The 26,480-nt window shown below is 40.5% G+C and overlaps 1 protein-coding gene across 32 annotated transcripts in view; it reads right to left on the reverse strand.

Moving 5' to 3' along the window:
* The window catches only part of ANK2 (ankyrin 2), a 375,969-nt gene that overhangs the window by 7,308 nt on the left and 342,181 nt on the right, over window positions 1–26,480 (reverse strand). For 11 of the 32 annotated variants that reach the window (XM_064450596.1, XM_064450601.1, XM_064450602.1 and 8 more), the window contains 11 exons: window positions 24,217–24,249; window positions 21,336–21,357; window positions 16,572–18,551; window positions 11,343–11,417; window positions 9,058–9,189; window positions 8,393–8,539; window positions 6,848–7,130; window positions 4,654–4,939; window positions 2,814–2,906; window positions 2,265–2,348; window positions 481–645 (listed from right to left, as the gene is read on the reverse strand). In XM_064450596.1, the coding sequence (XP_064306666.1) occupies window positions 481–645; window positions 2,265–2,348; window positions 2,814–2,906; window positions 4,654–4,939; window positions 6,848–7,130; window positions 8,393–8,539; window positions 9,058–9,189; window positions 11,343–11,417; window positions 16,572–18,551; window positions 21,336–21,357; window positions 24,217–24,249 (3,300 nt within the window). Of the gene's footprint in view, window positions 1–480; window positions 646–2,264; window positions 2,349–2,813; window positions 2,907–4,653; window positions 4,940–6,847; window positions 7,131–8,392; window positions 8,540–9,057; window positions 9,190–11,342; window positions 11,418–12,788; window positions 18,552–21,335; window positions 21,358–24,216; window positions 24,250–26,480 lie in introns of all 32 variants that reach the window. The other 21 variants (XM_064450620.1, XM_064450616.1, XM_064450609.1 and 18 more) reach the window with 7 other exon arrangements.

The following is a 26,480-nucleotide window of genomic DNA, read 5'->3' on the forward strand; positions in this document are numbered from 1 at the left end:
AAAGTAATACTTTTGTTTTAGCCTCTTCAAAGCAAAGAACACACCAGTAAGTTAAAACTAATATAACTCTATAGTTTTAGAAGGGCTTAGTTGTAGAAACCTGGGGAACATCAAATCATTGCCTTACAACATTCACCAATTTTCTTATTCAAGTAAGGAGGTACAATAACAAATACAGATTTGCCATTAGTCTATGTGTTATCTTAGTACAAAACTGCTTTCTTTATGAATTTGGTAATTCTTATAAAGCACAGAATCTGTATGCTGACTTAACGTCAGAGAAAACTGCCCTCTTTCCCTGCCTACCCTCCCACCCCCTGCCTTTTCCCTGTCTTTATTCCGAGGCCTTTCCATCTGCAAGGAAACTTTAAAAAGTATCATTCAAATCTAAGCGTTGTTGGCATGAGTAAGATGTCGTTACTAAGTACACTGTTGGTGCCCTGCTGCTTTGTACCGTCGCAAAGAACTAGAAGATCTGACCTCCGACTGTTCGCTGTCGCTCTTCAGCACAACCCGTTTTACAACTTTGGAATAGCCATCTCCTTCTTCGACAGTGACAGGTTTTTGTGGCGTTCCTTGCATTACGACCTCCTCTTTTTCTGTGCCATCTGGAGAAACGTATCGCCGGATGATCTTTCTGGTGACCTGATGGAATGAGATAGAGCTTTGTCCAAGTAGAATTAACAATAACATATTCCTTCTTATCCTCTACATAGTATTTTCTACTCAAAGGACATTGTTTTCCTACACAGAAAACCCTACGTAGATGGTTCAGTGTTTGAGCCTAACACATATACTCACAAGCACCTGCAGGAAAGCTGCAAGTTGATGCATTTGCCCTACTCAGGCTACTACACAGCAAAGCTTCCATAAGCTTACTTCACAAACGGGCACAGTATAGATACTGGAATGGCTCTCTAAAGCAGTAGTTATTATTAGGAAAAGAGGTAGAGTATTTTAGAGAGAAGACATATTTTACAACTGTACAACTGCTAGAAACCCTTTTCAGACTGGCATTTTCAAAAAGGCTTCTGAAAGTAAGAGGTGAGCAGCTTGGCTATCGAATGCCTAGAACTAGATTTACAGAGGGACTTGCACATCCCATTGCAACACTGATGGTACTCATCACTGCTGAACTAGTGAGCTAGAATTAACCTAATTAAGAGACTAATCTGGTGCTTAAGGTTTCTAGGCATTGGCAAGCCAAACCATGAGAAGCAGAAGAGAATTTCAGGGTTCAAGATAAGATAAATATCTCGGGAGAATGGGTATGCATCCCTCTGCGGATGACCTGGAGCTCTCCGTTTTCGTACGCTTTCCCAGCCCCTTCTGACAAGGTAACATGAAGCAGTTACCTCCCGCTTTGTCAAAAGCTTATTTGCTGTGGTGCTCTATCAGGCTGGGTCACCTATACCTAAGAGTCACAGAGGCAGGGGCACTGCCCTCCTGGGCACGCACCTACCCAGAAGAATACAGTCATGCTCATGTGCCCAGGAATATTTGGCTGGGGTTGTTTATTTTACTATGAATTCAAACAGCTTCCAGAGACACGCTAGTCATCTGAGGGTCTATGATGTTTTCTTGAGAGACAGAAGACGGAGTTTGCCACCAGCAGAATTCAGCCAAGTCCTAGACCGATTCTCTAAGCACTGAGTTGTCAGATAAAGCAAGGAGCACAGAAGTTCCTCTTCCACTTCCACGCTGTGCAGAATTCACTTTTATAAGCAGGGACTGAAAATGCTTATTTTATGAGGCCATCACATAAATAAGTACTTTCTATATCCTTTGTGCTATAAAAATTGAACTCTATGGACAGATAGAGAAATTCAGGAACCTGGCCAGGCACAGATGAGTGGAGATTTTGAAGATCTAAAGTCTGAATTTAGATGACACTTGCAGACCCAGCCCTCCACTAGTTTCATTAATATGAGCAAACATGATGTGGGGTTTTTTTTGTTTTGTTCCTTTTTTAAAAATGTTTTTCTCAGAAATGTGGATCTACGCAGATTTTTCAATGACTTTGAGTGGGAAAATTAACAAAATATGTCACATTAAGTTATAAACTGTAACACAGAGTGATCTTATGGATCAAAATATTTCTTCAAACTCTGGAACCTCTTATGAACAGAAATTCTGGTTCCTTCCACACTCTACCCTTAAAAATCATGCCTCTTCACAAAAGAAAATCTGGCATGTATGTGGATGTATTTGTCCTTCCTTTTACAGCACAGGAAGAAGGTAGCAAGGGGCATAACTGACAATACCTTCTTTACCACTGTATGGCCATGTTCATCTGTATATTGCTCTTCTGTGACTGTTTCTGGTGGCATTTCAGGCATATTATCAGCCTGTATGACAAAGAACAAAGTCTTATGAAGCAAGGCCTTCATGTAGGTAACTTTAAATAAGCAATTTTAAATTTGGTTAATTGGTTAAAGAATGAAAAAAAAATGGAGACATGTTAGAAAAAAATGTGTTCTGCAAATAAAACTTAGAAAGGCATGCAAAGAAAAGTTATGCCACATTGGGCAGGCAAATACGTGTTAGTTGACCGTGTTGCGTATGGGGCTGAGAAGTCTCTGTGCTCCTCCTACTGAGGCATCTAACGGAATTTAGAGTTGGGTTAGCAGTATTACTATAATCCTCCCTTCAAGAAAAGGTACTGGAATGGCTTATCCCATGCCCGTGCATTATTCAGGGGCATTCCAGCTTCAGGTGCAATATCAGCCAAGTGGTTGTCCAAGCAGCATGCCTGAAAGTGTTAACCAGGGCCTAGCCACCACAGGTTCGTGCAGCCGTTCAACGCTCAGTACCTGAATAATCACCCGGCGACGAATGACCCTGGTAGTGACCATCTCGTCCTCGTCCGAGCTGGTCTCCAGCCCACCTAACTCCTCTGCTAACTCCTAGTGGAAGCATGGAAGCAGCGCTCTGTTGCATGCGGTACTAGCAGTACTTACAGGTTCTGTCTTGTTTTTATCTAAAACCATCCCCGCTTCTGAAAATTTTTGCTTTTAGGATTTTGGCCTCTTACCTGACTTTAATCTGTGAAACACTGATGCGGCATGGGAGGCTTTGGCTATTTGACTATACATTAGTTGTTCATTTGCATATTGAAAAAAGAAGGATGAATCTTTGTGGTACTGATTCTATAGGATGCTCTTAGTGCTCTTAAGGCTGCTGGGGACAAGTCTGAAATGTGTGGCATGATGTCATTGCAGGTGGACTAGAAGGTATTACTAACACCAGCTCTGGAATTCACACATTTTGCATATGGTTTCTGTATTAATTACACAGGAAAACATATGAAAGCCTTTTAATCCTCCATACCGGGAAGTACACAGTGCAGCATAGAGACAGTAGGACTAAACAGTTTTAACCTGAGGACAACGTATCAGTAGCCTTGGCACTGGAAAGATCAAGAAAAAGTAGTAACAAGTGTTGAAGTTGTTCTCTCCCCTGCATAGGGAAGAATTAAAAATTTAAATGAAGAGGTCAGAAGGCAAAGAGAAGCTGAAAGGAACTACCTGGGAAATATCAACAATATAAAAGCATGAAGGGGAAGGTAAAGGGGGGTGTGTGTGTTCTTTTTGGTAGTGCTGGTTGTTGTTTAATAAAAGAACTAAAAGAAAAAGAAGTGCCTTATCTTTGAGGGCAGCCTTTCCTTCAGCAGCCATTGTACTGAGTCCTACTGTAGCTAATCTTTCAACACCTGAGTTATCCTACACATTTTATACTCAACCTTTTTCTGAGATCCCAGATGCAGAGCTCTGAAACTCTTCATTCTAGAGGTGGTACATTTGGCAACATAAACAGCAAAGAAAGAAGAGCCTGTTTCTAGGTGAATGTCAACACGGGAAACAATTTCTGCTTAAGTAGAATTGTGCTTTCTCTGCTCTAAACTGATAAAACTAATTTCCTGCCGATTTATGCCTTCTCCTTTTCTTCCACTTAGAACAGGCAAAGAAAGCTGTTTATTCTTAAATCTTTATCTGCCAAGTAATTTAAATTCTCCACTAAAAGCCATATAGTTGCTTTCTTTCAATGCCTCTTGACATCTTCCCCTCTCCAAACAATGCAATAAAGTTCCTTTGTCTTACAGACCTACCTCACATAGTTTTTGTTCTTCTGTTCCATCTCCTGTCTCCATTTCTCTTTACTGCCTGCACACTACATAAACACCATTCTCAAGTTCTTTCCTTCCAGTACATCCATAGGATTCTGCAACGTACATCCTGCTGCCTCTTTTTCATCTCACGAACTTCATGCTCTTCATGCTGCTCTGGGCTAGCTAGTCTTGCCTTTCTTCTTACTACTTCGTCTTTCATTACAGCTGTTTTTCAGCTTTCACTTGTACATGTTTTTTTTTCTCCACCTGTGTTTTACACTAATTCTCTCTCACATGGATGAACATAACTGCCAAAGACCAAAGCACAAATAAGGGCAGCAGAACCTAGACTAGTCTAGACTTTAGGATCTGAGTTTTGCTTCAGCTTTGAAAACCTCTACACAAATGACCATAGTCCTTACAACCACAGAGGAAAGGAAAAAAGATTCAGCTGCAGATGGGGATTCATTATGCTCATCTTAAGGAATGAGCGAGACATAAAACTTATTTTGTGTCCATTACTTTGAGGCAAAGTTGTTATTTACCTTTTCTAAAGATTCCTCTTCGTAGCCTCTTCCAAACTTTTCCGTCTGCTCATCAGCTGACTCCACTATCACTAGACTAGTTCTCCTTGGAGAGGGGTCATCCTGGTGGAGCTGGGGGTCCTCAGGCTCTTGGACGATGGGAGAGTCACCTCTCTGAGCAGATGATGGGGGCTGTGGGGATGGTTTTCCTCTCTCTTCCTTTGCCGCACTGAAGTGTGCAGGTTTTTCGCTTGCTGCTTTTCCAGTTACTGGTGCTGTAGACTGCTCTGTTTCTGGAGTTGTGACGCTGTGAATTACAGGTTCAAGGGAAGTTACTACCGTGCAGTGCTTTCCAATTTCCATAAATGGAACATTATGCTCTGATTAGATACTGTTCTGTCGTCTAGCGAAGCCTAGAAATAACTGATACTCCTCGATAATAATAACAGAGCTAAGAATCCCTCTCATCTTCCTGACCCAAGCAAATCTCCAAGTGGATGTCCAAACGTTGCACCCAATTCTGCAAAACCTGGTCTTTGTAAAGGATTTATGTGAGCTTTGCAGTCGCTTGTGCCCTCGCAAACCTATTACCTGTTATTTGGGTAGGGGGAAAAGACTGGATCACTACAGATGGATGTGAAGTAACCGCTACAATAATTACAAGCTGTACAGCTGCAGGTGAGGAGGGACCAACTTTTACGTAGAATTCTGGAGCCTTACCAAACAGAAATTTAGTAGAGAATCTTACTTTGTTTGTAATGTTGAACATTGCTATGATTTAATTGCAAGTTCTTTAAACGTATTATTACATACTTTACTACCTAACATATAAAGGTAATACATATATTAAAGCATATATACATGCAATATTTTTCTGCTGCGTATGGGTGAATACTCGTGACTTCAGATATTAAGCTAACTCTCATCTAACTGAGTTTTACCAAGTGACTTTATAATTCTGATGCTAGCTTGAAAAGGTCACTTCTGATTTGTACTGATTACGAAAACATTACCCGCTTCACCACCTAGAATATTCTTCGGAGGTCAACTTTTCTCTTTTCATGTACATTGCCAAAAAGAAAAAAAGACAACGCTATCAAAACTGGTGACGTTACAGCCTGAAAAATAATTAGCCTGCAAAAATTAGATCTTTCACTTCTAAGTTTTGAGATGCTTCAGAGCTAGCATCTACAAGCTCGCTTTTTTCCCCCCTCTCATCCTAAAAATTAACTGAGGAAATTGTTAAATTTTAATAATAGGAGTCCAGATTCCCTTCTCCATAACCAATCCCATGAGTAGACAACAGTAATAAAAACATTAATAAAATAACTTGCACATATATGGTTTTTTCTTGGTACAAGTTGGGTTTTGACAATATGTTGTGCTCCCCCAACTACTGCCCTTGAAACAATTGTGTTCTAAAGTAAGAGGAGATTTCAATTCCTCATACTTCTTTGGAAAGGGATCCTTGATATTTTGCTAGCCTATGAATACCCGAATCAACCCTCCATAGAGTTCTTGGCATGGGCACACGATTAGGGGTGGTGGGAAGAAAGAAACATGATCCTTTTCAAGCTCCTTTCCAAATGAAACCAACGCCACTTACAGCCCCAAATGAGAATTCAAGGCTTTGCTGTGCAGGTCTTCTAAATCTATACTTTATCATGTGATGTTCCTTTAAGTACTTTTGTCTTGTCTGTATACAACCCTGTTTCTGTTCCTTTGGCCATCTGAATTTATTTTTTTTAACATATATATATATTTAAAAACTCTAGTTCCTAATACGTGGTTCTGAGTTTTATAAAATAGTTAGGTTGGAAAATTTTTGCCTCAATTGAAAAAGCCATCCTGAAGTTGGAGAAAGGCCCCTCTAGTGTTAACTCCATTAACATTACTTGCCATCTAACCTATGAAAAATATACAGTTTGCAAAAAAAACCCCATCTCTACTTTTTTCTTTTGTTTCATGTGTACTAGACTAAATTATTGCTTTGTGTTCACGGTGACAAACGGACTTTCTCTCCTAATCCTTAAGGCTTCCTCCTAATGGGATTAAAAAGTCTAACCTGCAGTAGGAACTAACGAACCGGTGCGCACAACTGGAGGGGAATTCTAGCGAGTTCATGTGTTCCAAAGAAAACCATCAAGTCCCCTTATTACATAGAGGAGAGGTAATCCGTTCCACATAGGTTTCATTCTGGTTTTTCGACACTTACAAATACTCATGTTGTGAAGCAGATGGTTTTTCTGGCACATCTTGGGGTTTCCCTGAGAATTCAGCTTCTACTTGTTCCTTATGTGCTTGTCTCAGGAGCTCAGCCATTGATACTTCTGCCTCACTCCTGGGAGTGCTGTCCTGAAAAGGAGAATAACTGACAGACACGTCTTCCTCAGAGACAATAGGAGGGTGTTCAGTTGGCTCACTGTCTTTAGATATTCTGTGTTGTTGTTCTTGCTTATGTCTTGAACTGTACAGCTCTTCCTGCAGTGCAGAAAACCCTTTAAAAAACAGAGAGACGAGAAATGTTATTACACATCTTACTAGAATGCAGGAAGTCCTTTTCATTCTCTATGTGCATTTAAAATCCCTGCAGGGAAAACATTACCTGAAATTTTTAAACACCTTGAGTGGGAGAGGACATAACCTCTCTGAAGGAACACTGGATTACCACTACTATTGCCAAATAATGAATCTTGACAGTAACAGGCAAAACAAAATTTACCTAGAGTAACTGATCTTGAAACCCTCAAAGTATGAAAGAAGATTCACAACAGGTTTTTTTTCCAGCAGATTAGGATAGGGTTTAGTGACTTCTTTCCCCCCATCCATTATTTATCTGGTTATGGAAAAAATAACTACACAAGTGTGGCTTCAAGGCCCATAAACCCCTCCACCCCCTCCCAACCCCTAACCTCAAAGCAAGGGCTCTCATTCTACAAAAAATGTGAAGCAACGTATGCATTTCTCTTCCACAGGCTACAAGTCACAAGCTTGGGCTTTCGTTTTTCTTTACTAGCCACATCCACTAGGAACCTATTGAACTCTGAAGAAAAGCTTGGGGGAGAAAACATAACTGCTTGTACTGAATTTGAGCTGGACATGGAGGTTAGCATTCTAAAACTGATCAGTTGTGATACTAGAATGCTAATTAGCAAACAACCTTCTTCTCTTAAAGATGGGATGTTTGCAGCTGTCTAATGCTCTACTAGTTCAATACTCAGTTAAGGATGTAAAAGTATCACTTCCAGAAAAGAGAATTTTATTTCACGTAATTTGCAGGCGTGTCTTTAGTTTACCACCATTGATCTAATCTACTGAACTTTTAAATTTAAGAGATCCAGCAGCATTCCCAGCAAAATTACAGTATCCTGGATACTTGAATCCAAAGGTTTTTTCCAAAGCATGGAGTAGTTTTCCTTTTACAAATCTTGGTCAAATCCTAATGCAACCTTTGTAACTTTTATGGAAGTATTTGTATAAGCAAAGATTCCCCAACAAACTGGGCGTAAGGATTTACAGTAGTTTCTGACAACGTTCCTTTATTTACTTTACAAGAATCGGCTAACACAGAGATCTTATACCTGGTGAAGTAGCGACCTGTGTGATGCCATGCTTGCATTCATCCATATTATCTGTGCTTTCAAAACGAGGTTCTAGTGCTCAGTCGTAAGAGTTAACAGATTATCCTAGCCAACATTTCAGAACAGAAGGTAGCGCTTAGGTGAGATAACCTGGGCAGTCTGGATCAGCAGATGTTTACCTTCACTATGGTCCAATCCTATTGTTTGTTCAATTTCCGCGTACGTGCGAGTGCCGTGCACCTGCATGGAGTCGATGCCGCAGGTCTCCATTAGGTGAACGATATCCATTCGGTTGATTTTTGTAAGACATTGGGTAAGATTTGTATCTGTGGCATTAGAACGACACCATGAAGCTGAGTTAAGAATTTCACGTGCTCTCTCCTTTCTGTTTTCCACATGAAGGACATACATAGGATACTGAGCAATATAATATCATATACAAAATACAGATGCATTTTGAAGCTTCACTATGCAAAACCTAAAACTAACTGAAGGGCTGCCTATAAAAATTGCCACTCATTTTGGTTTTTCCTTTAACAAATTTGTTTAGTTTCCCCAAACGTTTCTCAGCTTAGGAAAAAGGGGGAGAAGTGTTTTTCCACTACTACTTTGCTGTAAGATGTTCTGCCCAGCCCTCAAATGAACAAGATTAAACTATTTTCTCTAAGAATCCTATGACAGGCCATGTTATACAGACAAGCTTAAAAAAAATTACGTACAATCTACGGTCAGTCTTTGTACAGCTTAGATTTTACCCAACTTTTCTTTTTGTGATTATAAGACACATCTGTCACCTCAGCGAACAAGTTGGAGAGAGTTGTGTGTACTGTAACTGGAAACGAACCTGTTGCATGTTTCCCATCCCTTTCAAGCCAGTATTTGAGGAGTGCATGGCTCTGGTCTTGAAGTGAATTAGGATTTTCAATTCGGATCTGGTGAATTTGCTCTTCTGTGAAATCCAGTTCTCTTGCCAGCTCTGAAAAAGAAATCCATCTCTGTAAAGATGTCTTTTTCTTTTTCCCCACCTATTTTACGGTTGTCAGCAGCAAAGTGGATTACAAACTTTTCGGAAACCCAATTCCCTCTGCTTCTATGTAACTTGCATTATATTTAGAGACATTGTTAAACAGTAAGTTCATGACAAAGACAGAAATGCGTTATGCCTGTAAGTGATGGGTCTGCGTGAGCTTTTAGTTTTTGTGTCCACCATTCCTAGTTCTCAGAGGCACGACGCTACTGACAATATTCAGCAGCGACAAGCTATCAAATAGCGTGCAGTTGTGGAAATAGCACATGAGCAGAGAAAAATATTTCTAGCTATAGAGCGCCCCATGCTCAGCAGATTCTACCCTCTGAAATCCTGAATATTTCAGAAACTTTTATCGAAATGCGGTAAAAGAACTAATTTTAAGTAACGCCCTTTCGTAGGGCTAGATTAAGGCATAATAATACCACTCCCCTGGACTCATTTCACGTAAAGAACAGTAAATGTCTATGAGCTACAGCTGAAAACCAAAAACTGAAAATGTAAAACCAGGAGTAACTGATGTCTGTCTTATATAGCATAGGCTCAGCCTGCAGGTCCAAAAGAGAGAAATGTTTTAACCGCCTGTACCATCTTTATCGTATCCAAAACCGGGAGCAGCTTTCTGCCATCACAAAGCTAAGATGCAGCTGCTGAAGCAGCTCATCAAATAAGTTAAAGCCATGGAGAATTTGTGAGATTCCTGCTGTTATTCCTGGTCTCCAGATTTCTGCTTCTTTCACAAAGAAGGATTAGTGTTCTGTTGCATTGTTATTATCGCTATAGTGGCATGGACTTGATTTTGCAGGGCGGAGGCAACCCTAACCCCAACCTTATTTCCAGGCTGGCTTGTAAACTGCTCCAAGTGTAAACTTTAACAAATAGACAGTAACTACAAGTTAGATTCAAATCCGAGGTAGTCAAATAAGTTTGAACAAAAAACAACCACTATTTCATCTCCCTGCAGTAACATCTGATGCATTAATCTTTACTGTAATCATTCTTTTCCATAATGTAAGACAGGAAGATTTATGCAGGTGTATTGCCCTGCCCTCTCTAAAATGCTTTAAAACATTACTATCTCTTTTGATGAGCATCCATTTTCTTCTAGTTTTGTTTTCAGAACTGTCTATTCATTTATACACAATTTTATGCAGATTCCTAATCTGTTACATTGCATAGGTCCAAGTCCTACTGATTTCAAGATCATCCATGTTGCGATGAGTGACATATGCTCCCAGTCTTCTCTATGGATTGAAATAGAGGACAGGAAAGGAAGAGGTAAGTAACATCAGCAAAAGCATCGGTGATATTTTGCATATACTCTGAAGATGCTTATAAAAACACTACAGAGCACAATCTTCATCATGAAGGTGTTAACATTTCTTCTCTGATGTACAATTCTTCTTTAACTCCTAGAGCCTTGCTTATTTTCAGGAGCGTGATACTGCACTAGGGATAGATACAAAAAAGCGTAGACTCGATTTAATTTTTTTTGCAGCGATTTTTGTTGGATTGCAGTTTGAGCCAGCACTCAGATTTCTGCACAGCTCTTTTTCTTTATAAATGTTTTTGAGCCGATTTTCAGGCATAGGCATCTGCATTTCATTCTGTGTTACTTTCGCTTGTCCCTAATAATGTTATAACTGTCTCAGATCTATTAAATCCACAATATTAATGTGACTGTTACAAATAGGTCCCTTTTTATCCCTTTTTCCACAGCACAGTTCTGTAGAAAAGAAGCTGATGTCATTTATCCCTATAGTGGCCTTCCGGCTCAGGAGTTCCAGAACACAGATGATGTTTATTCATGTATTAATTTATCTTCTAGCCAGAGTTGTTGCATTTTGCGAGAAAGAGCAGGGTAACGTATGCCAGCTCTTTGTCACCCTCATCCTAGGGGATGCCACAGCAAGTGCCGAGGCCTTACCTCTGCGTCGGAGTTCTTACCTAATAGGCTATAGGAATCTTAGTAACCAGAAGACAGTAAGCTACTGAAATATTTCTAGAGAACATCTTTAGGTAATCAGGAAATCAACTGAAAGAAACATGAAAAAAGTGAGAAGTGCTCCCCTCCTTTCTGGAGTAGACGGCATGCATTTTACCTGTCCAGCTGAATCCAAGATGATCAGCAATGTGGGCCAGTCTTTCCTCTGTCCTTTCCTGATCATCCTGTTGATCTAAAGGTTAAAGAGAGCCAAAAGTTGCCTTTTACAAGTTAAAAACCATTTTCATAGGTGACACAGCCCAAGAAGGGAAAGTGTCCTTGTTTTTTATTTTTATAACTTCTGTAATCTAAATGCGGATAGGCTGTTACAACTGGGTAACTGAAGTGAGGTCTATAAATCCCCAGGTTAAGAGAAAAAAAAAAAAAAAGCTTGATTTTTGAAAAAGCACAGGACTATCTACATTTTCCATTTGAAAATCAGGCTTTCACATGAAAATGTGAACAAGGACTGAAGCGCCTACTGTGCCTATTTTGGCCAAGCATTTTATTCTAAAACTTCATTCTAACATTAAACTGAAGACTTCAGCTAAGTCAAGAGCCATAATTTTCCACGCCTCCTTAGCAAATGCCAAGGTTGAAAAATTCATCTGGACTGGTGCTTCCAGTTATGTTGTTTCTGTCGTAGGGAAAGTTTTGTTCAAACAGTCCATATGGCACTTCATATTATGGTTTGTATTTGACCATTCAGCTAGGGAACGATACAAAATACTTACAATGAAGGCCAGGAAAAATCAGGTGTTCGTTCGCCAGCCTTGATTTATTTTGGTAACAGTGAGACTGACTGTTCCTCCCATCCCCAGAGCTAATTTGAGGATGGCAGGACTTGAGTTTTGGTTTTCCCTGAATGCACACACAGATTGCGATATCTCAGATTTAGAAAATTGCTTAGGGATAATGATATATGCATGTTTCATTTTAGCTACTGGATTTCCACCATGGCTACTCAGTAATAGCACACAACTAGGTGAGAGGAAAACCAAACACCAGAAAACTTGTACTAAAGCTACTGGTGACACAGAATTTTCTTGAGCCACAGATAGTCCGAAAAAGGAACATTAAAAACTTAACTGTTTAAAACTTCTGCAGGGTTCTTTGTGTAACAGCTTAAAAGGAAAAGAATTCACCTGTCTCAGTTTCAATCAATGCCCAAACATTTCATTATTAGTAAAAATTAATAGTTAAGAATAGGGCCAGGGAAAGCCAAAATGTGCATGGCCTGAGCAATCAGTTTAATGGTAAAACACGACATATTTTTAGAAGTGTTTTTGTTTATTAAGGTAACACTTCCATAAGCATTCACGGTTTGCAATCTTGAGATTGTTTCACAGACAAGAAAAAATACAGACACAACACAAAAAAACCAAACACAGCTCACAGGGGGAAAAAAATAAACAGCTAACCACCAAAAGCTTAAAAGAAAATGCTGCACACATTACACGTGTATACGAACATCACACACACACACCCCAAAGGAAACAAAAAAAACCAAAAAGTTTAATTCATGACATGCGTCGCACAGGGAATCCCAGTCGTTGGCAAATACCTTCAGCATGGTCATGGACATTTTCATCAGGGATACGTTCAATCTGAGTCTCTACAGACTCATCCCAAATGGGTCTGGTGTCAAAGATGTCTTCAGGAACTGACTGCTGAGTCTCACTGGATGGCACATTTTCAATAACTGAAACTTCTAGGGCGCTACTGCTTTCATCGTCTGAAACTATTTCTTGTTCTCTCTCTGACTGTGTGAGTCTTTCCACTAATTTAGAAGCTTCATCACTAATTTCTTCAAAGAATTCTATGGAGTTTTTGTAAAGGTCAAAAAAATGTTCCTTACTTTCCTTTGTGGGACTAAAAGCACTGCGGGAGGCTGTAGTGCTTCTGCTTTTAACTGGCAACCGTGATGAAAATACCTTGGGTCTTGCTGTGGTTGCCTCATCTGAGTCTAGCTCAAGCTTCATCTCCCTCTCCCTCTCCCTGGTCTCTGCTTCTGCCTCAGCATAACTCCTAGCTTTTATTGAACGTTTAGTCTTTGGGTCCATGGGAACACTTGCATCAGATTCAGATTTACTTCGGTTATCTGGTTTCATAGGTAGTTTGCTTGTCACGTCAAGAGCTTTGGGTGACTCTAGCTTGCGGACAGATGTGTCTGTGTATGTATATTGTTGTTCAGCTTTTTGGAAAGCTGCTTTGACAGGAATTTTAGACTTTGGTTTTGCTAGGTCATCTTTTCCTTCATACTGCAGACTGTCTAGGAAGCTGTCTGTGGGAAGGCTCTCATCTTCCGATTGTTGCAAGGACTGGGATGCAGCAGCAGCTGTTCTTACAGGAATTTTGGATTTGCTTTCACAAGAAGGCACTCTCTCCATTAGAGCAGTAGGGATTTCAATCACAGATCTCTGTTCCTCTGGTGAAGAGTCTGGGGACTCATCACCCTGTTCAGAACAAACTAATCTAGTGACTTTGGAAAAATCTAACTCATCTTCTACTACAGACTGCTCAGGAGAGATAGGGCAAGGCACCTGACTGCTATCAACCACGTCGGTCTCCGTTCTGGAGAGGGGCTCAGCTTCAGAGGCAGCAGTTTCTTTCTTTGGTGATTTTGAAGAAGCTGAAATACCCATTTTAATCGGAATTCTGGATTTAAGATCTGCTTTTGTGGTGCCTATGCTGACACCTTCACCCATCATTTCTTCTGATCTATCACTAGACTCAGATGCTGGGGGTGAATATTTCAGCGTATCTTTTTCTTGTATTTCTGAGTCCTCTGATTCTGAAGGTGAAAATGGATCCGGTGAGCTCTTCGGCTTAGAAGATTCCACCTCTGCTGCTTCTGTCACTTCTTCAGATAAAGAAACTTCTTCCTGAGGCTGCTGCCCCACTTGGAAGAAGTGAAAGCTTTCATCTGGGTAGTTCCTTTTGGTCATGTCAATGGCACCACTTCTAGTCATTTCAAACAACTTTCCTTCCTGAAAAAGAAAAGGATTTTGTTCACTAAGTGGTGTCCCTTCTTCGGTGGGTGTTCTGGCCGGTGTTGTGTCAGGTGTCGTGCCTTGTGATCGCCTGTCTACCATCAACCCAAAGATCTTTTGCTCCTCTTCTTTCACCCGAGCTTCAAAAGCTTCATCATCTTCACGTATTTCACTCCACATGTCAGAATCCGCATCAGTTTTAGTGATGACGACTTGACTGATCAATTTCTCTGCTTCATCTCTTATATCCCCAAGGGCAGATTTTGTGGAATCTGATGCTGAAGACCCTTGTGACGTTTTCTGAAATGCATCCTCTGGTTTGGGCTCTATTTCCATATATACTTCCTCTGAAGAGTGATATTCACTACCTGTGTCTCTGCTAAGTAAAGCTTCATCAGTCTGATCTTTTCCTTCTTCAACAGAAGAGTCTTCCCTAGGTAGCAGACTTCTACCAGATCCTACCTTACTTTCAGAGTCAGTAAAGAAATGTTCAGAAGACACATTTTCATAAGGACTTACTATACAAGGAGCACTACTCTCAGCAGCATCTGCTACGCAACTTTCAAGTTCCACTGTTTCAGTGGTAAGGGATGAATACTCTGGTAAGGGTTCCTCAGCATCAGTATCTCTTTGAGATGTTTCAAAATCTGTATCTGCTTTTCCCAAACCACTTCCCAAAGCAGAATGGTCAGTGGTATCATCTTCAGCCAGTTTGCCGTCTTGTGGTACAGAGTACTCAGTGGTACTGTGTCCACAAGAGCTATCACCTGCTGTCTCAGCCACAGCTCCTGCAGAAATGAGACCCGTGTCTGTTAACAAGGCAGCAGTTTTGACATCGTTTTCAGTAGTATCATATTGCTGTAGTGTTAGCGAAGGCTCAACATGCACTTCTTTTTGAGAACTGTCACCCATGGAATGACACAGAGTACTCCCAGATTGTGTGGCTGGGGCACCGGGACTAACTGTCTCACTGTCATCTGTACTGTCACATTTTGATTCATCAGCTTCTGCTGATGCGCAACCATCTGAATGACAAGTGCCTGATTCTCTTGCGGAAGCCTTACAGCTGCCCCCGAGGGTAAGTGGTTCCTCTTTGTCATCTTCTGCTGGCTTATCCTGTTCTGCTTTAACTGCACCTATCCTGATAGGGCAATGTTTTGAATCAATGGGTTGAAAACCTGCTTCGTCGGGGCTAGAACTGGAGTCAATGCTGGATGGTAATGGTGAGGGTGGCTGCACTCGGATCACAGGCTCCATTAAGAGGCCTGAGGTGGCCTCCTTTTTTAGCTGAGTCAATTCTGGCTCACTTTCTGAAGAGGAAGAACTTTTTCTAGACTCAGCTGCAGACGTCACCACTGTAGGTATATCTTTTTCTTCTACAGCTGTTGACTCCGGTTCTTCAACTTCACATGCGGCTTCTGAATCCGCAACTACAGAAGACTCATCTTGCTTGCAATCCTTTTTGTAGTCTCTCTTCTGTTTTGCCTCTTGTTCTAATTCATCAAACGTTTTGATTTTGGTCACCATTTTAAACATCTCCTCTTCAGGGGTGAATCTCTTCTTTGGTTCACTTTCCGAATCATCCTCTGGTTCTTCACTGACTTCAGGGATCACGGCTGACTTCGGTATGTTTGACAGTGCCTGCGAGTCTGCTGTTTTAGGTGTGATTTCATAGCTAATTTCTTCAGAACTAGGAGTTTCAGGTGAAAGAGGACTTTTCCCTGAACTCTCCATGAGGGATGTTTGCTCTAGACTGTCATCATCAGCACTTCCCTCAGGGTCACGGAGAATCCTGGAACGTACTGATGCCAGCTCTGGACAGGTTTCTCCTTTGCTAAGAACGGACTGAAGAGGGCCCTGTCCCAAAATACCAGCCTTCACTGTTTGTTCTACAGGGCTACTTTCAAGGGAATCACGGCAGGGAGACTCTTTCATAGGACTGGGCTCCAAAGAATCAGGCGTTTTGTGTGATGAGTTATCTTCTAGCACTGGGCTTGCTTCCAGTGAGTCTTTATGACTTATAGCAAAAGAGTCATCTGCAACTGGGCTAAAGCTTTCACTATCATGGCTAGCAAGTGAAAGTTCCAATTTCTGGGGACTTCTAACCACAACACGGCGTTCACAGCTTATATCTTTTTCTTTCTCTAAAGCAGTGTCATGTGTTTCAGAAGACTTAGTTAAATGTGCAGTGGATTCTTTATCCCTGCTAATATCTTTCATAATGGAAGCTGAGCTACTTTCTTTAAGTTTATCAGCCTCTTCTTCAGAGGCTGTAGGTACAAGCTCTTCGGATACATGGTCAGAGTGAGACTTACTAGTCTCAGTAACAGCATCTAGCTGTCTTTCAGTAATACCTTTTTCAACTTCCTTTGGAGAGAGTTCCTTCGGAGAACATGTTTCTGCTGTTGTGTGTTCTCTAGCTGCTCCTTTAGCTTCTTCAATTTGCCCATCGGTTTTCTTTGGTGAGAATGAAAGGCTTTCAGGGCTTGTTTCTGGAGTCTCTGCCAGACCCTCATGCTTATAACTTTCCTCAGAGCTGATCTGAGGTGTTCCATCAAGCAGGCTACCTGGAGAATCAGCCACACCCTCGTGTTTAAGGCTCTCTGAGCTCCCATCCAAAGCAGCACTTTGCAGAGAAAGTGCAGGAAGGAATCCATCTTTCACATACTCTGTAGGAAAAGCAACACTGAAAGGACTGGTCAGTACTTGCTCCAAGTTAAGCTCTCCCTCCTCTGTCACTGAAAGGTGTCGGAACTGTTGATATTTGTCATTATCTTCCAGTTCCTCTTTAATGACATCAGAAAAGTCTGTTGAGGTTTTTCTGTCAGGGCTGATCTGGAAGTCCGCATCTCCTTGGTCATCAGAAGTCCTGCCCTTCACAACCGCTGTATCTTTGGCACTTTCATCATCAAATACTGGAGGGAGAGGTTCAGCTGTTTTTTTGCCGCTCTGCTCTTTCACCTGCTCTTTCCCTACAGCTTTCTTGGTAATTTCGACAGTAGAAATTTGCATTTTCCCTTTTTTTGATTGCGGCTCTTTCTCTGCTTTTAGTATCGTGCTTTGTTTGTCCTTCTGTTTGTCTGTCTTGTGGCTTGATACTCGCCTCGTTTCACTTTGTGAAGAAATTGTTTTCCTCCGAGTTGTTTCCTTCTCAGGGAGCTGTTGCTTCTGTTTGACAGATTTGTGCTCAAACAGTCCAGATATATTCTTGGACGGGTCTTGCCCTGACTGGAAGGCTTTCATCAGTTCACGAACTGACATGGTCTCTTCGAGTCTTTCTGTCTTAGAAGAAGGTGAAACGGGCGGTTGTGTTTTGTGTGCTACCGGTTTTTTGACTTGTACTGGTCTTTTAGAAGTCTTTTCAGCAGTGCCTTCTCTTGCTTGAATTCTGACAGGTAGTTTTGACCGTATTTTTTGTTCATCTTCCACTCGTTTCTGAAGAGCTTTAACTTTATCTTTTATTGAGCCTATAGGAGTTTCCTCTATAACAGGCGATACAGCTTTAGCCTCAGGAGCAGCTGTCAGTGTTAAGCCAGGTTCCTCACCTAGGGACTCATCTGAAGTGAGCTTCATTAGTCCTGGTTGTTCTTCACTGCTGCGCGCCTTGCCTTCCTTTTGCTTTTGCTTGTCTCTCAACTTTGTCCTAACTGGCTTTTTAATTTCTAAGGCTGGCTTGTGTTGCTCCTGCGGACTCAGCGCTTCAGTTGTTGGAGATTCTTGTCCTTCTTTTTCAGAATCCCTGCTTATTACTACAGCTTCGAATCTCTCTTCTACTAAGTCTTCTTGTAAGGCTTCTGGCTGTACGTCATGAAGAGAAACGTATGTTTTTAAATCCTCTGTAAGGTAATCTACCATTCCTGTCATGTCTGGCTTCTCCATTTCTGTTGGCCCTTTATCTACCCTGACTTCTACACAGGTAGGTTCAGTGACTTCTAGAGGAGCATTTCTTCTGGCCTCTTCAATTTCTTCGTCACTGACAATGACCCATTCTTCTTCTACAAGTTCTTGTTTGGAAAGGGACTTCTGCAAAACTTGTTCTTCTCTGGTATAGGATCCACCTCTCAGAATTTCATTGACTTTTTCTAAGTCTTCTTTCACTCTTTCAACTATTTCAAAAGGCTCTCCTGGCTCTTCTTCAGTGGGTTTTTCAAGATCTTTCACTTTAATGGAGCCTGATTTATCAGAAGGGTCAGTTGTCAAGATGGCAGTCATTTTGATCAAATCTTGTTTCATCTCAGAAACTTCAGACAACAGGTCTGGACTGGCTAGTACAGGGACTTCATTAACCAGATGGCTTTTCAGGATAGATGTTTCTGTAGATTCTGTCTCGTCATCTTTGATGTGAACGAAAACATTGAAAGTAAAATGGAAATCAAAAATAGAGATTGGAAAATGTAATCAGGACTGAAAATGACAGTCTTTGGTTGCAGTGGTAGGAAGGTCAACAAAATGGGCCAGGAATGGTGGATCCACAAGATCTGAGGGTACAAGAGCAAAGCAAAGCTAACGGGGGTGGGGGGTGGAGGGGAGGGAACCAAACTGAAAAGGAAAATGGCAGGAAATAACTTGCTTAACTTTATCAATATAGCACAACCACACATACATTATCAAAGCTGTAACAAACCAAATCAGGACAGCACTGAAAAAAAAAACCCAAAACAACAACAACAACAACAAAATTTAAAATTAAAAACAGAAGAAACACAGTGAAGTTACACAAAGATAGGCATCTCAAGATTGTTCAGATGTTACAGATCAATGTTCAAATAAAAATAAACAAGAAAAAAGGGGGAAAGCATTAGAACTGATTGAAAGTCGATTTCCTCTAAGAGAAAGCCAGTGTTAGCAAACTGTCAGAATAACATTGGGTTAACATTTTTTTTTCTTAATGACCAAAATAAAAAGTTAAAAGTAATTCTGCTTAATCTAAAATATGATCAAATATGTAGAGATCTGAATCAGCTGCAAACCGGCATTTCATCTAAGGGGATTTCACACCTAAACAATGAAACAAACAGTCTTTTGTTTTAAGAGGCATGGTCCTTTCCTTGGAACATCCTCATTGACAACTAATGAATTGACTGAGGAAGGAGAAGACAGAGAAGAAAAGGAGAGATAATAAGAAAAAACTGTGAATCAACTTAGAAGTGATTTCAAAGTTTTAAAATATGTAATGTATGGCAACCAAAAATAGAGACAGTCACACTAGACACATACATACAATTCATGTAAGGCAAGTTATTTCCATGCAAAGCAAAGGTGTTGCAAATGCTGCTGGGTATGTAGCTTCGGTTAAAAAAAAAAAACCAACAATAGCTCTAAAAATCATATGAATTAAAGATACAGGAAAATATCGTAAAACGGACTGTGGTGAAATATTTGTCTAATCTGTGCAATCAATATACAGCAAGTGGATGTAGATAATTCCCATTATGCCATAACTGCTTGCTGGGAATATTTAATTTCAGGAAGGACCACTGGAAAATGTATATTGAGCAGAATGAAACATTGGAGGACTGAAACAAGTTATGAACAGAACGCAATGCTTAGAAAATATAATTGTACATTTTTCTTTTAAAGGTAGTACACCACATAAATCTTGACACATTTCTGCACCCCAGTCTAAAAGCCAAAGTAGTAGTGCAAACAAAGGGAACCTAAACAATACAAAATTATCCGTGTTGCTTTGTAAAAAATATATCCATTTGGCTACACTATTCTCTTGTGTGTAATGAATGCTAAGTGCTGTACATTAATTATAAGCAGATTGCTGGGGGTGATTTTGGTGCTGAAAACATGGTGCTTGGGTGCTGCTGTTTTTAGGGCGAACTGTCTAGTGCCTACTGAAATGCTGTCTAGTAATTCTGTAGATTTGTAATACATATATTCATAAATGTCAAAAGGATGACTATCTCACTGGCCAAAGAATCAAGGTAATGAACCTGAAGCAAAGAAGCTCCAGTGGGTAGAAAAACCACAAGTACTATCCAAACAGCGCGTGGCTGGTAGCAAGAATGGCTGCTGGGGTTCTCTGTGGCCTAGCTAAGTTTGCAGAGTGAGGAAGCAGTGGTAGAGTTACTGCTAGCGAAAGGTGAGAGGACTCCTGAACTGTCAGGAACGGTCAATAGCTGTCAGTAAATGCAGCTGGTAGAGTGCAGGAGAAGGACCTTTTAGGATAGGCAGTGTAGTCATTAACATCCCGGATTATTACTCTACAAGCTTTCGGACATGACACGGCTGGCCTCCCTCACACCTGCACCGAAGTGTTTCTAGCTTGGATCGCAAAGCTGTTCATTCTGCCAAGGAAGGTGAGCGCAGCACAGCCGTCTCGGTGGCTGCTCTGTCCCTCAACGTAACTCTGAAAATTAAAGTGCAAATGTTTGTTCCTGAGAATAATTCTTTAAGTAGAACAGCTGAAACAGAAGATGCTGATAAAAACTCTCTCTCTATTACAGTGGTCTGGAGGCTTTGTTGTCTGATTTTATCACTTGTTTCTTTTCACAGTGGGAATTTGTTTTGGATTCAGCAGTTTCTAATAATAATGGCCCGATTCTGTATATACAGAGGGTATATAAGCTGTACGAAGCTTAACAGTCATATTTCCAGCCATATTTCACCACAGTAAAGGCGGCAGGGTAGGGGGAGAAGGGTTAAACAGCCTGATTACTTTGGACAGTATCACTTTTTTGCACAGCTGTTATTTCATGGGTTTAATGAAATCTATTGGAGTGTTAATTAAGTCTTCATTAAAAGTGATACTGTCATTTATCTCAAATATGAGGCAACAATGTGTGTCAACAAATGGACAAAACAAAAAAATGGAGGGATGAGCATTCATACAAGCAAAATAGCAATAGCGGGATCACTAGGGATGTCAAAGGAAAGTAAATGCTTAGATGAACTGTTTTAAACTGTATTACTTGTTAATTTATACATTAAAATGTATTTAATTGGATAGCTGCTTTGGTATTAAATTGTTTTCTGTTACCTTTTTAAGGTATTGATGTTATTAGCAACAGCAGTTAAAGATTAGCTGTCTTTTATGCTTATCTTTATTCTTAACTGTCTTTCATACAAACTGCATTACAATGTTTTTTTTAAAAAAAAGAAAATCTTACTTTTTTCTGAAGTCATATCAACCTGGAAGAGAAAAAACAAGGGAAATTTAAAAGTTCAAGTATAATCAATACATATAAAGTCACTAGTGAGGTAGTACAGGTTGAGTCAAATCCACTAGATGTATGGAGACACACAGATTCATTGACTTAAATGGAACCAAGAATGTATTTAAAATAACAGTAAAAGCATGGCTTAATTTATTTAAGTGTTTCTAATAACAGAAAAAGGGTTACTTTGCTATAGTTACGGTCAATAGTAGATGCAAAACTTTGCAAGGTATTTTCTTTAAATGTGACTAGCAGTATAGAGGGCCCAGACTTTTGTATTACTAGGAAACGTTGTTGCGTTTTGCTTAATTTATTTCTTCCCCTCTAAAGCAAATAAAGTCCAAAATGGTCATCTGAAGGCATATGTCCCATCTGGAAGGCAACTAGTATGCTTTATACAGAATTTCATTGTACGTATTCATTTTGAGATCACAGTTTGCATTTTTTGCCCCTGTACTTTGTGATGATGAAAAGCAGGAGCAGAAATGACTGCAGACTTGCTACTGCCTAAGGCAAGAACTAGGACTTGATGCCACTAACAGCTATTGGCACCTCTAAATGGAAGCCGTGATGGCCTTCGGAGGCCATCTTTTTGATTTTTCAGAGTGTATTTGGGCATAGATTGAAAAAGCCATAAAATTTTACCGTTACCCAAAAGAAAACACAGCCCTTGCAAAAAACAAAACAAAACAAAAAAAACCCACAAGAAACAATGACAGGCTATGAAAATTCAAGAAGCAAATTTTTGAAGCTGCCTTGTAGCTTGACTTTTCGGTTCTGCTAGCACAATCATCTGTCCACGCAAGCAAAAAATTATTTTTGTTGTGTAAATTTGGATACACAAAAGTGTGCAAAGTTCAAAGTAGCACTAAACATTTCATTTCCTATATAAACGGTAGGTGGTAATAAATGGTGGTAGGATGACTGTGAGGAATGAAAATCAGCTATGCAGTACTGTTGATACAACATACTGTGTATGTTAAAGCCCCCAAGGTAGTTTTTTAGTGAGTGTTGAAAAGGTTTTACCTGTTTAAAAGTATTCTTTATAAAGATAAATGCAATATATTGTCTCAGTTAAGATGTTACTAATTCTTGCTTTTCTATAAGCTGAAAATGAATACAAGTAGATCACTGGCAACACTTATATGTTCATACATGCCTTGCAATCATTTAGGCCTACATTATTAAACGTCACACTTAGCAGTGTGTATTACAGATCCATAATAGTGTGAATTCTCTGATGTACAGATTGTGCTACATGGTAACCTAAGACCCCTAGGATACTTTAATCCCCCTTACTTTAAGTTCCTCTGAATCAGTCTGGAATTATGTCAGCATACTGATTAATATTACTAACATAAAAATGAATAAAGTAAACACAAAAATAGTTTAAAATGGAAGGTGTTTTAGCTGTTGATGAGCTTGCGCTTTAGTTTCTTATATAAAAATATAAGAAGTCACCAATGTTTGGAAAAACAGGTTTCCAGTATCCTTTACACTGTTTTTACAGAGCATAGATTTGTTAAGAACAACTTTTGGGGACTTCTCTGGGAATGCATAAACGGCATCACAGAGGCTAAAATAATTAGTTTTGTGCTTTTGGTACAAAACCGAATGATCACCCGTTAAGAAATGTTCCCTTCCAAATGAATATAGTGGGAATTCGCTTAAAACCTTTGGCCACGTTTTCACTTGACAGTGCCTATACTTGAGCACTGAAATAGGAGTGGTAATTATTTCTGTAATGATAATAGAAAACTACAACCCATGCAACAAAACTTCTGAACTCTGTTTTGCAGTTCATAGAGAAGATGCCCATCGTCTCTCGGGAGCAGGCTACTCTCACACTCCTGGCACTCTTACTTGTTTCCAACAGCTGAACATGATCAAAATGTGGGGAAGCTTTTCTAGTGTTACTCATCCATGTAGGGCTCAGACCTTAAGGAACATCTATGACTGCCAGAACAGGGCTGATAACGTAGTGGGGAGTTGGCCACGTTCCTCCATGAAGATGCAATTCAGTTTATGCTAAGGGTGAAAACTCCACACCTTTTACTTGGGGTAAACTTCCTTGTAACTTTGGCCAACACTGATTCTGTACCGGACTGCAGTAATCCAACTCAGAAATCTGTAAGATCCAGTCTATTGGATGTTATAAATGGACAAGACTAGTGAATTGCAGCCCTTTTGGGTATACAGGTAGTGCATTCAATTGGAATCTGGTCGCAGACTCCCCCCAACAGCAGGAAACTCACTGATGGAGGTAGTTATTGTATTTAGGTCTGTTCCTCTGCCTTCGTTCCCTCCCAACCGCCCACCACTAACTAGAGGAAGCATATTCAGACCATCCTTAGGGGTATTTAAAAAAAATATACCATGCCAATGACCCACTGGTTCTGAATACTTTAGATAAATCTAGCAGCAACCCTACGTTATTTTTAGCATGCAGAATGGTTCTCAGAATCAGAAAAAAACACTCCCATTTCCCCTTTTTTGTGCAGCAGAGAGAAAGCTTAAAGAAATACACTTGTATAGCAAAATAATTTTTAAATTATTAAGGAACTGTTTTGAAAGCAAAATGAACTATTATCCACCTCCAAAATCATTGCATCAGTAAAACTTCAATTCTAACGTAGGGAAAGTTAAACTCAGCAAATTCCAGAAGCGAGCCGGTGCAAGATCCTTTTAAGTGCGCTCCTCTTCATTGTTTCTGTAGCACTGAGCTAATGATCGATGTGCCTGTTTCACTACAGATCTAATCTTCCAAGTCATATCTGTTAGTTACATTTTAGCAGTATGCATAAGCAATATCATGCTGTTATAGCAACATTACCTCTTCTTCTTGTTCTTGATCTGATTCTGATTCCTTTCAGTTCCAAAATGCCATGCAAAAAGAGAAGGGGAAAACAGAGCAGGCAAAATGCAATTTTTTTTTTTTAGAAGAAGAGAGTAGGAAAAAAATAACTTTTGACAACGTTTAACAGAAAAGAAGAAAACTCAGTACTTTTCTGCAATTGATTTCTTATGTCAAAAAGCGGCAAAACTAAACTGTCAGTTTAAAACACAAAAGGCTACAGAATCAAGCAAATTGCAGACAGAAAACTTGCTTCTGGGTGTTAGACTTCTAGTGATCCTTCTTTGTACCAAAACTTACAATATATACATGCTTTTGCACCCACAAATTAGCACGAATAAATAAAGTAGTTAAGAAAGTTACCCATTTAAAGTCAAAATACATTGAGATGTGTTATTTTTAAATTATACAAAAATGCTACCATGAAGATTATATTATACGCTAAAAATGCTGAGAAAAAATGAACACCAACAGGCAAGACTTTGGGCAAACAGCCTAATACATTCCTAAAAGGCATGCAGCTCCTAATCTGACAAGGGCAGCAAAAAATCCAAGTTATCACAGAATAGCAATAAACTGACTCTTTCTAAGGAAACAAGTGCTTCTTAGTATCTGGTCTCATTTAAACAGAAATACAGGGCACTCCCATGATTTATGAGAATTCCATACCAGAGTTTTCCTCTCCTTTTTCTGCCCTTGATATTGGACGTTTTCTTCCCCAGGTACATTAATAACAACAAAATTCTGAAGAAAGAACATTTACGTGATGTGACGTACTTACAGATTCTTGAAAGATTGGATCAGATGTAGGAAGAAAAGTTGCCAGTGTAATATTAAAATCTAGTCTAAGAAACTGTTTTTGGCACTGCTATAAACTTTCCACATTGTAGAGCTCAAGTCTGCTACATTTTTATCATTATCAGCACAGATCAACAAGGCAGTTAGCAAAAAATGCTATGGTAGAGCCCATTAACTTTCAAATCGGCAAGTAAAAAATACAACAAATCATTTTCAGTCCTTCTGTATTTGGCGGATGAAGTTGCTGAGCCACTATCCATCATATTTGAGAAGCTGCGGTGGTCCGGTGACATTCTCACTGACTGGAAAAGGGGAAAGATAAACCCCGTTTTTAAAAAGCGAAAAAAAGGAAGACCTGGGGAACTACAGGCCAGTCAAGCTCACCTCTGTGCCCAGCAAGGTCCTGGAGCAGATTCTCCTGGAAACCATGCTAAGGCACATGGAAAACAAGGAGGTGACTGGTGACAGCCGACATTGCTTCACTAAGGGCAAATTGTGCCTGACAAATTTAGCGGCCTTCTATGACAGGGTTACAGCATTGGGGGATAAGGGAAGAGCACCTGAAGTCATCTACCTGTGCTTGTGCAAAGCATTTGACACTGTCCCGCACAACATTCTTGTCTCTAAATTGGAGAGACATGGTCTGACAGATGGACCACTTGGTGGATCAGGAATTGACCAGATGGTTGCACGTAAAGAGTTGTGGTCAACGGCTTGATGTCCAAGTGGAGACCAACGCTGAGTGGCATTCTACAGGGGTCAGTATTGGGACCAGCACAGTTTAACATCTTTGTTGGCGACATGGACAGTGGGATTGAGCACACCCTCAGCAAGTTAGCTGATGACACCAGGCTGTGCGGTGTGGTCGGCACACTGGAGGGAAGGGATGCCATCCAGAGGGACCTCGACAGGCTTGAGAGTTTGGCCCGTGTGAACCTCATGAAGTTCAAAAGGCCAAGTGCAAGGTTCTGCACATGGGTCAGGGCAATCCCAAGCACAAGTGCAGACTGCGTGGAGAATAGATTGAGAGCAGCCCTGAGGAGGTGGTCTTGGGGGTGTTGGTTGATGACCCGGCAATATGTGCTTGCAGCCCAGAAAGCAAACTGTGTCCTGAGCTGCATCAAAAGAAGTGTGAACCAGCAGGTTGAGGGAGGTGATTCTGCCTCTCTACTCCACTCCTGTGAGATCCCACCTGGAGTACTGCATTCAGCTCTGGGGCCCCCGACATAAAGAGGACAGGGACCTGTTGGAGCGAGTCCAGAGAAGGGCCATGAAGATGAGGAGGAGGCTGGAGCACCTCTCCTATGAGGACAGGCTGAGAGAGGTGGGATTATTCAGCCTGGAGAAGAAAAGGCTCCAGGGACACCTTCTGGAAGGAGCAGCCTTCCAGTACCTGAAGGGGGCCTACAAGAAAGCTGGAGAGGGATTATTTGCAAGGGCATGCA

Source organism: Phalacrocorax carbo, chromosome 4 (genome assembly GCF_963921805.1).
Source record: "Phalacrocorax carbo chromosome 4, bPhaCar2.1, whole genome shotgun sequence".
NCBI classification, from domain to species: domain Eukaryota; kingdom Metazoa; phylum Chordata; class Aves; order Suliformes; family Phalacrocoracidae; genus Phalacrocorax; species Phalacrocorax carbo.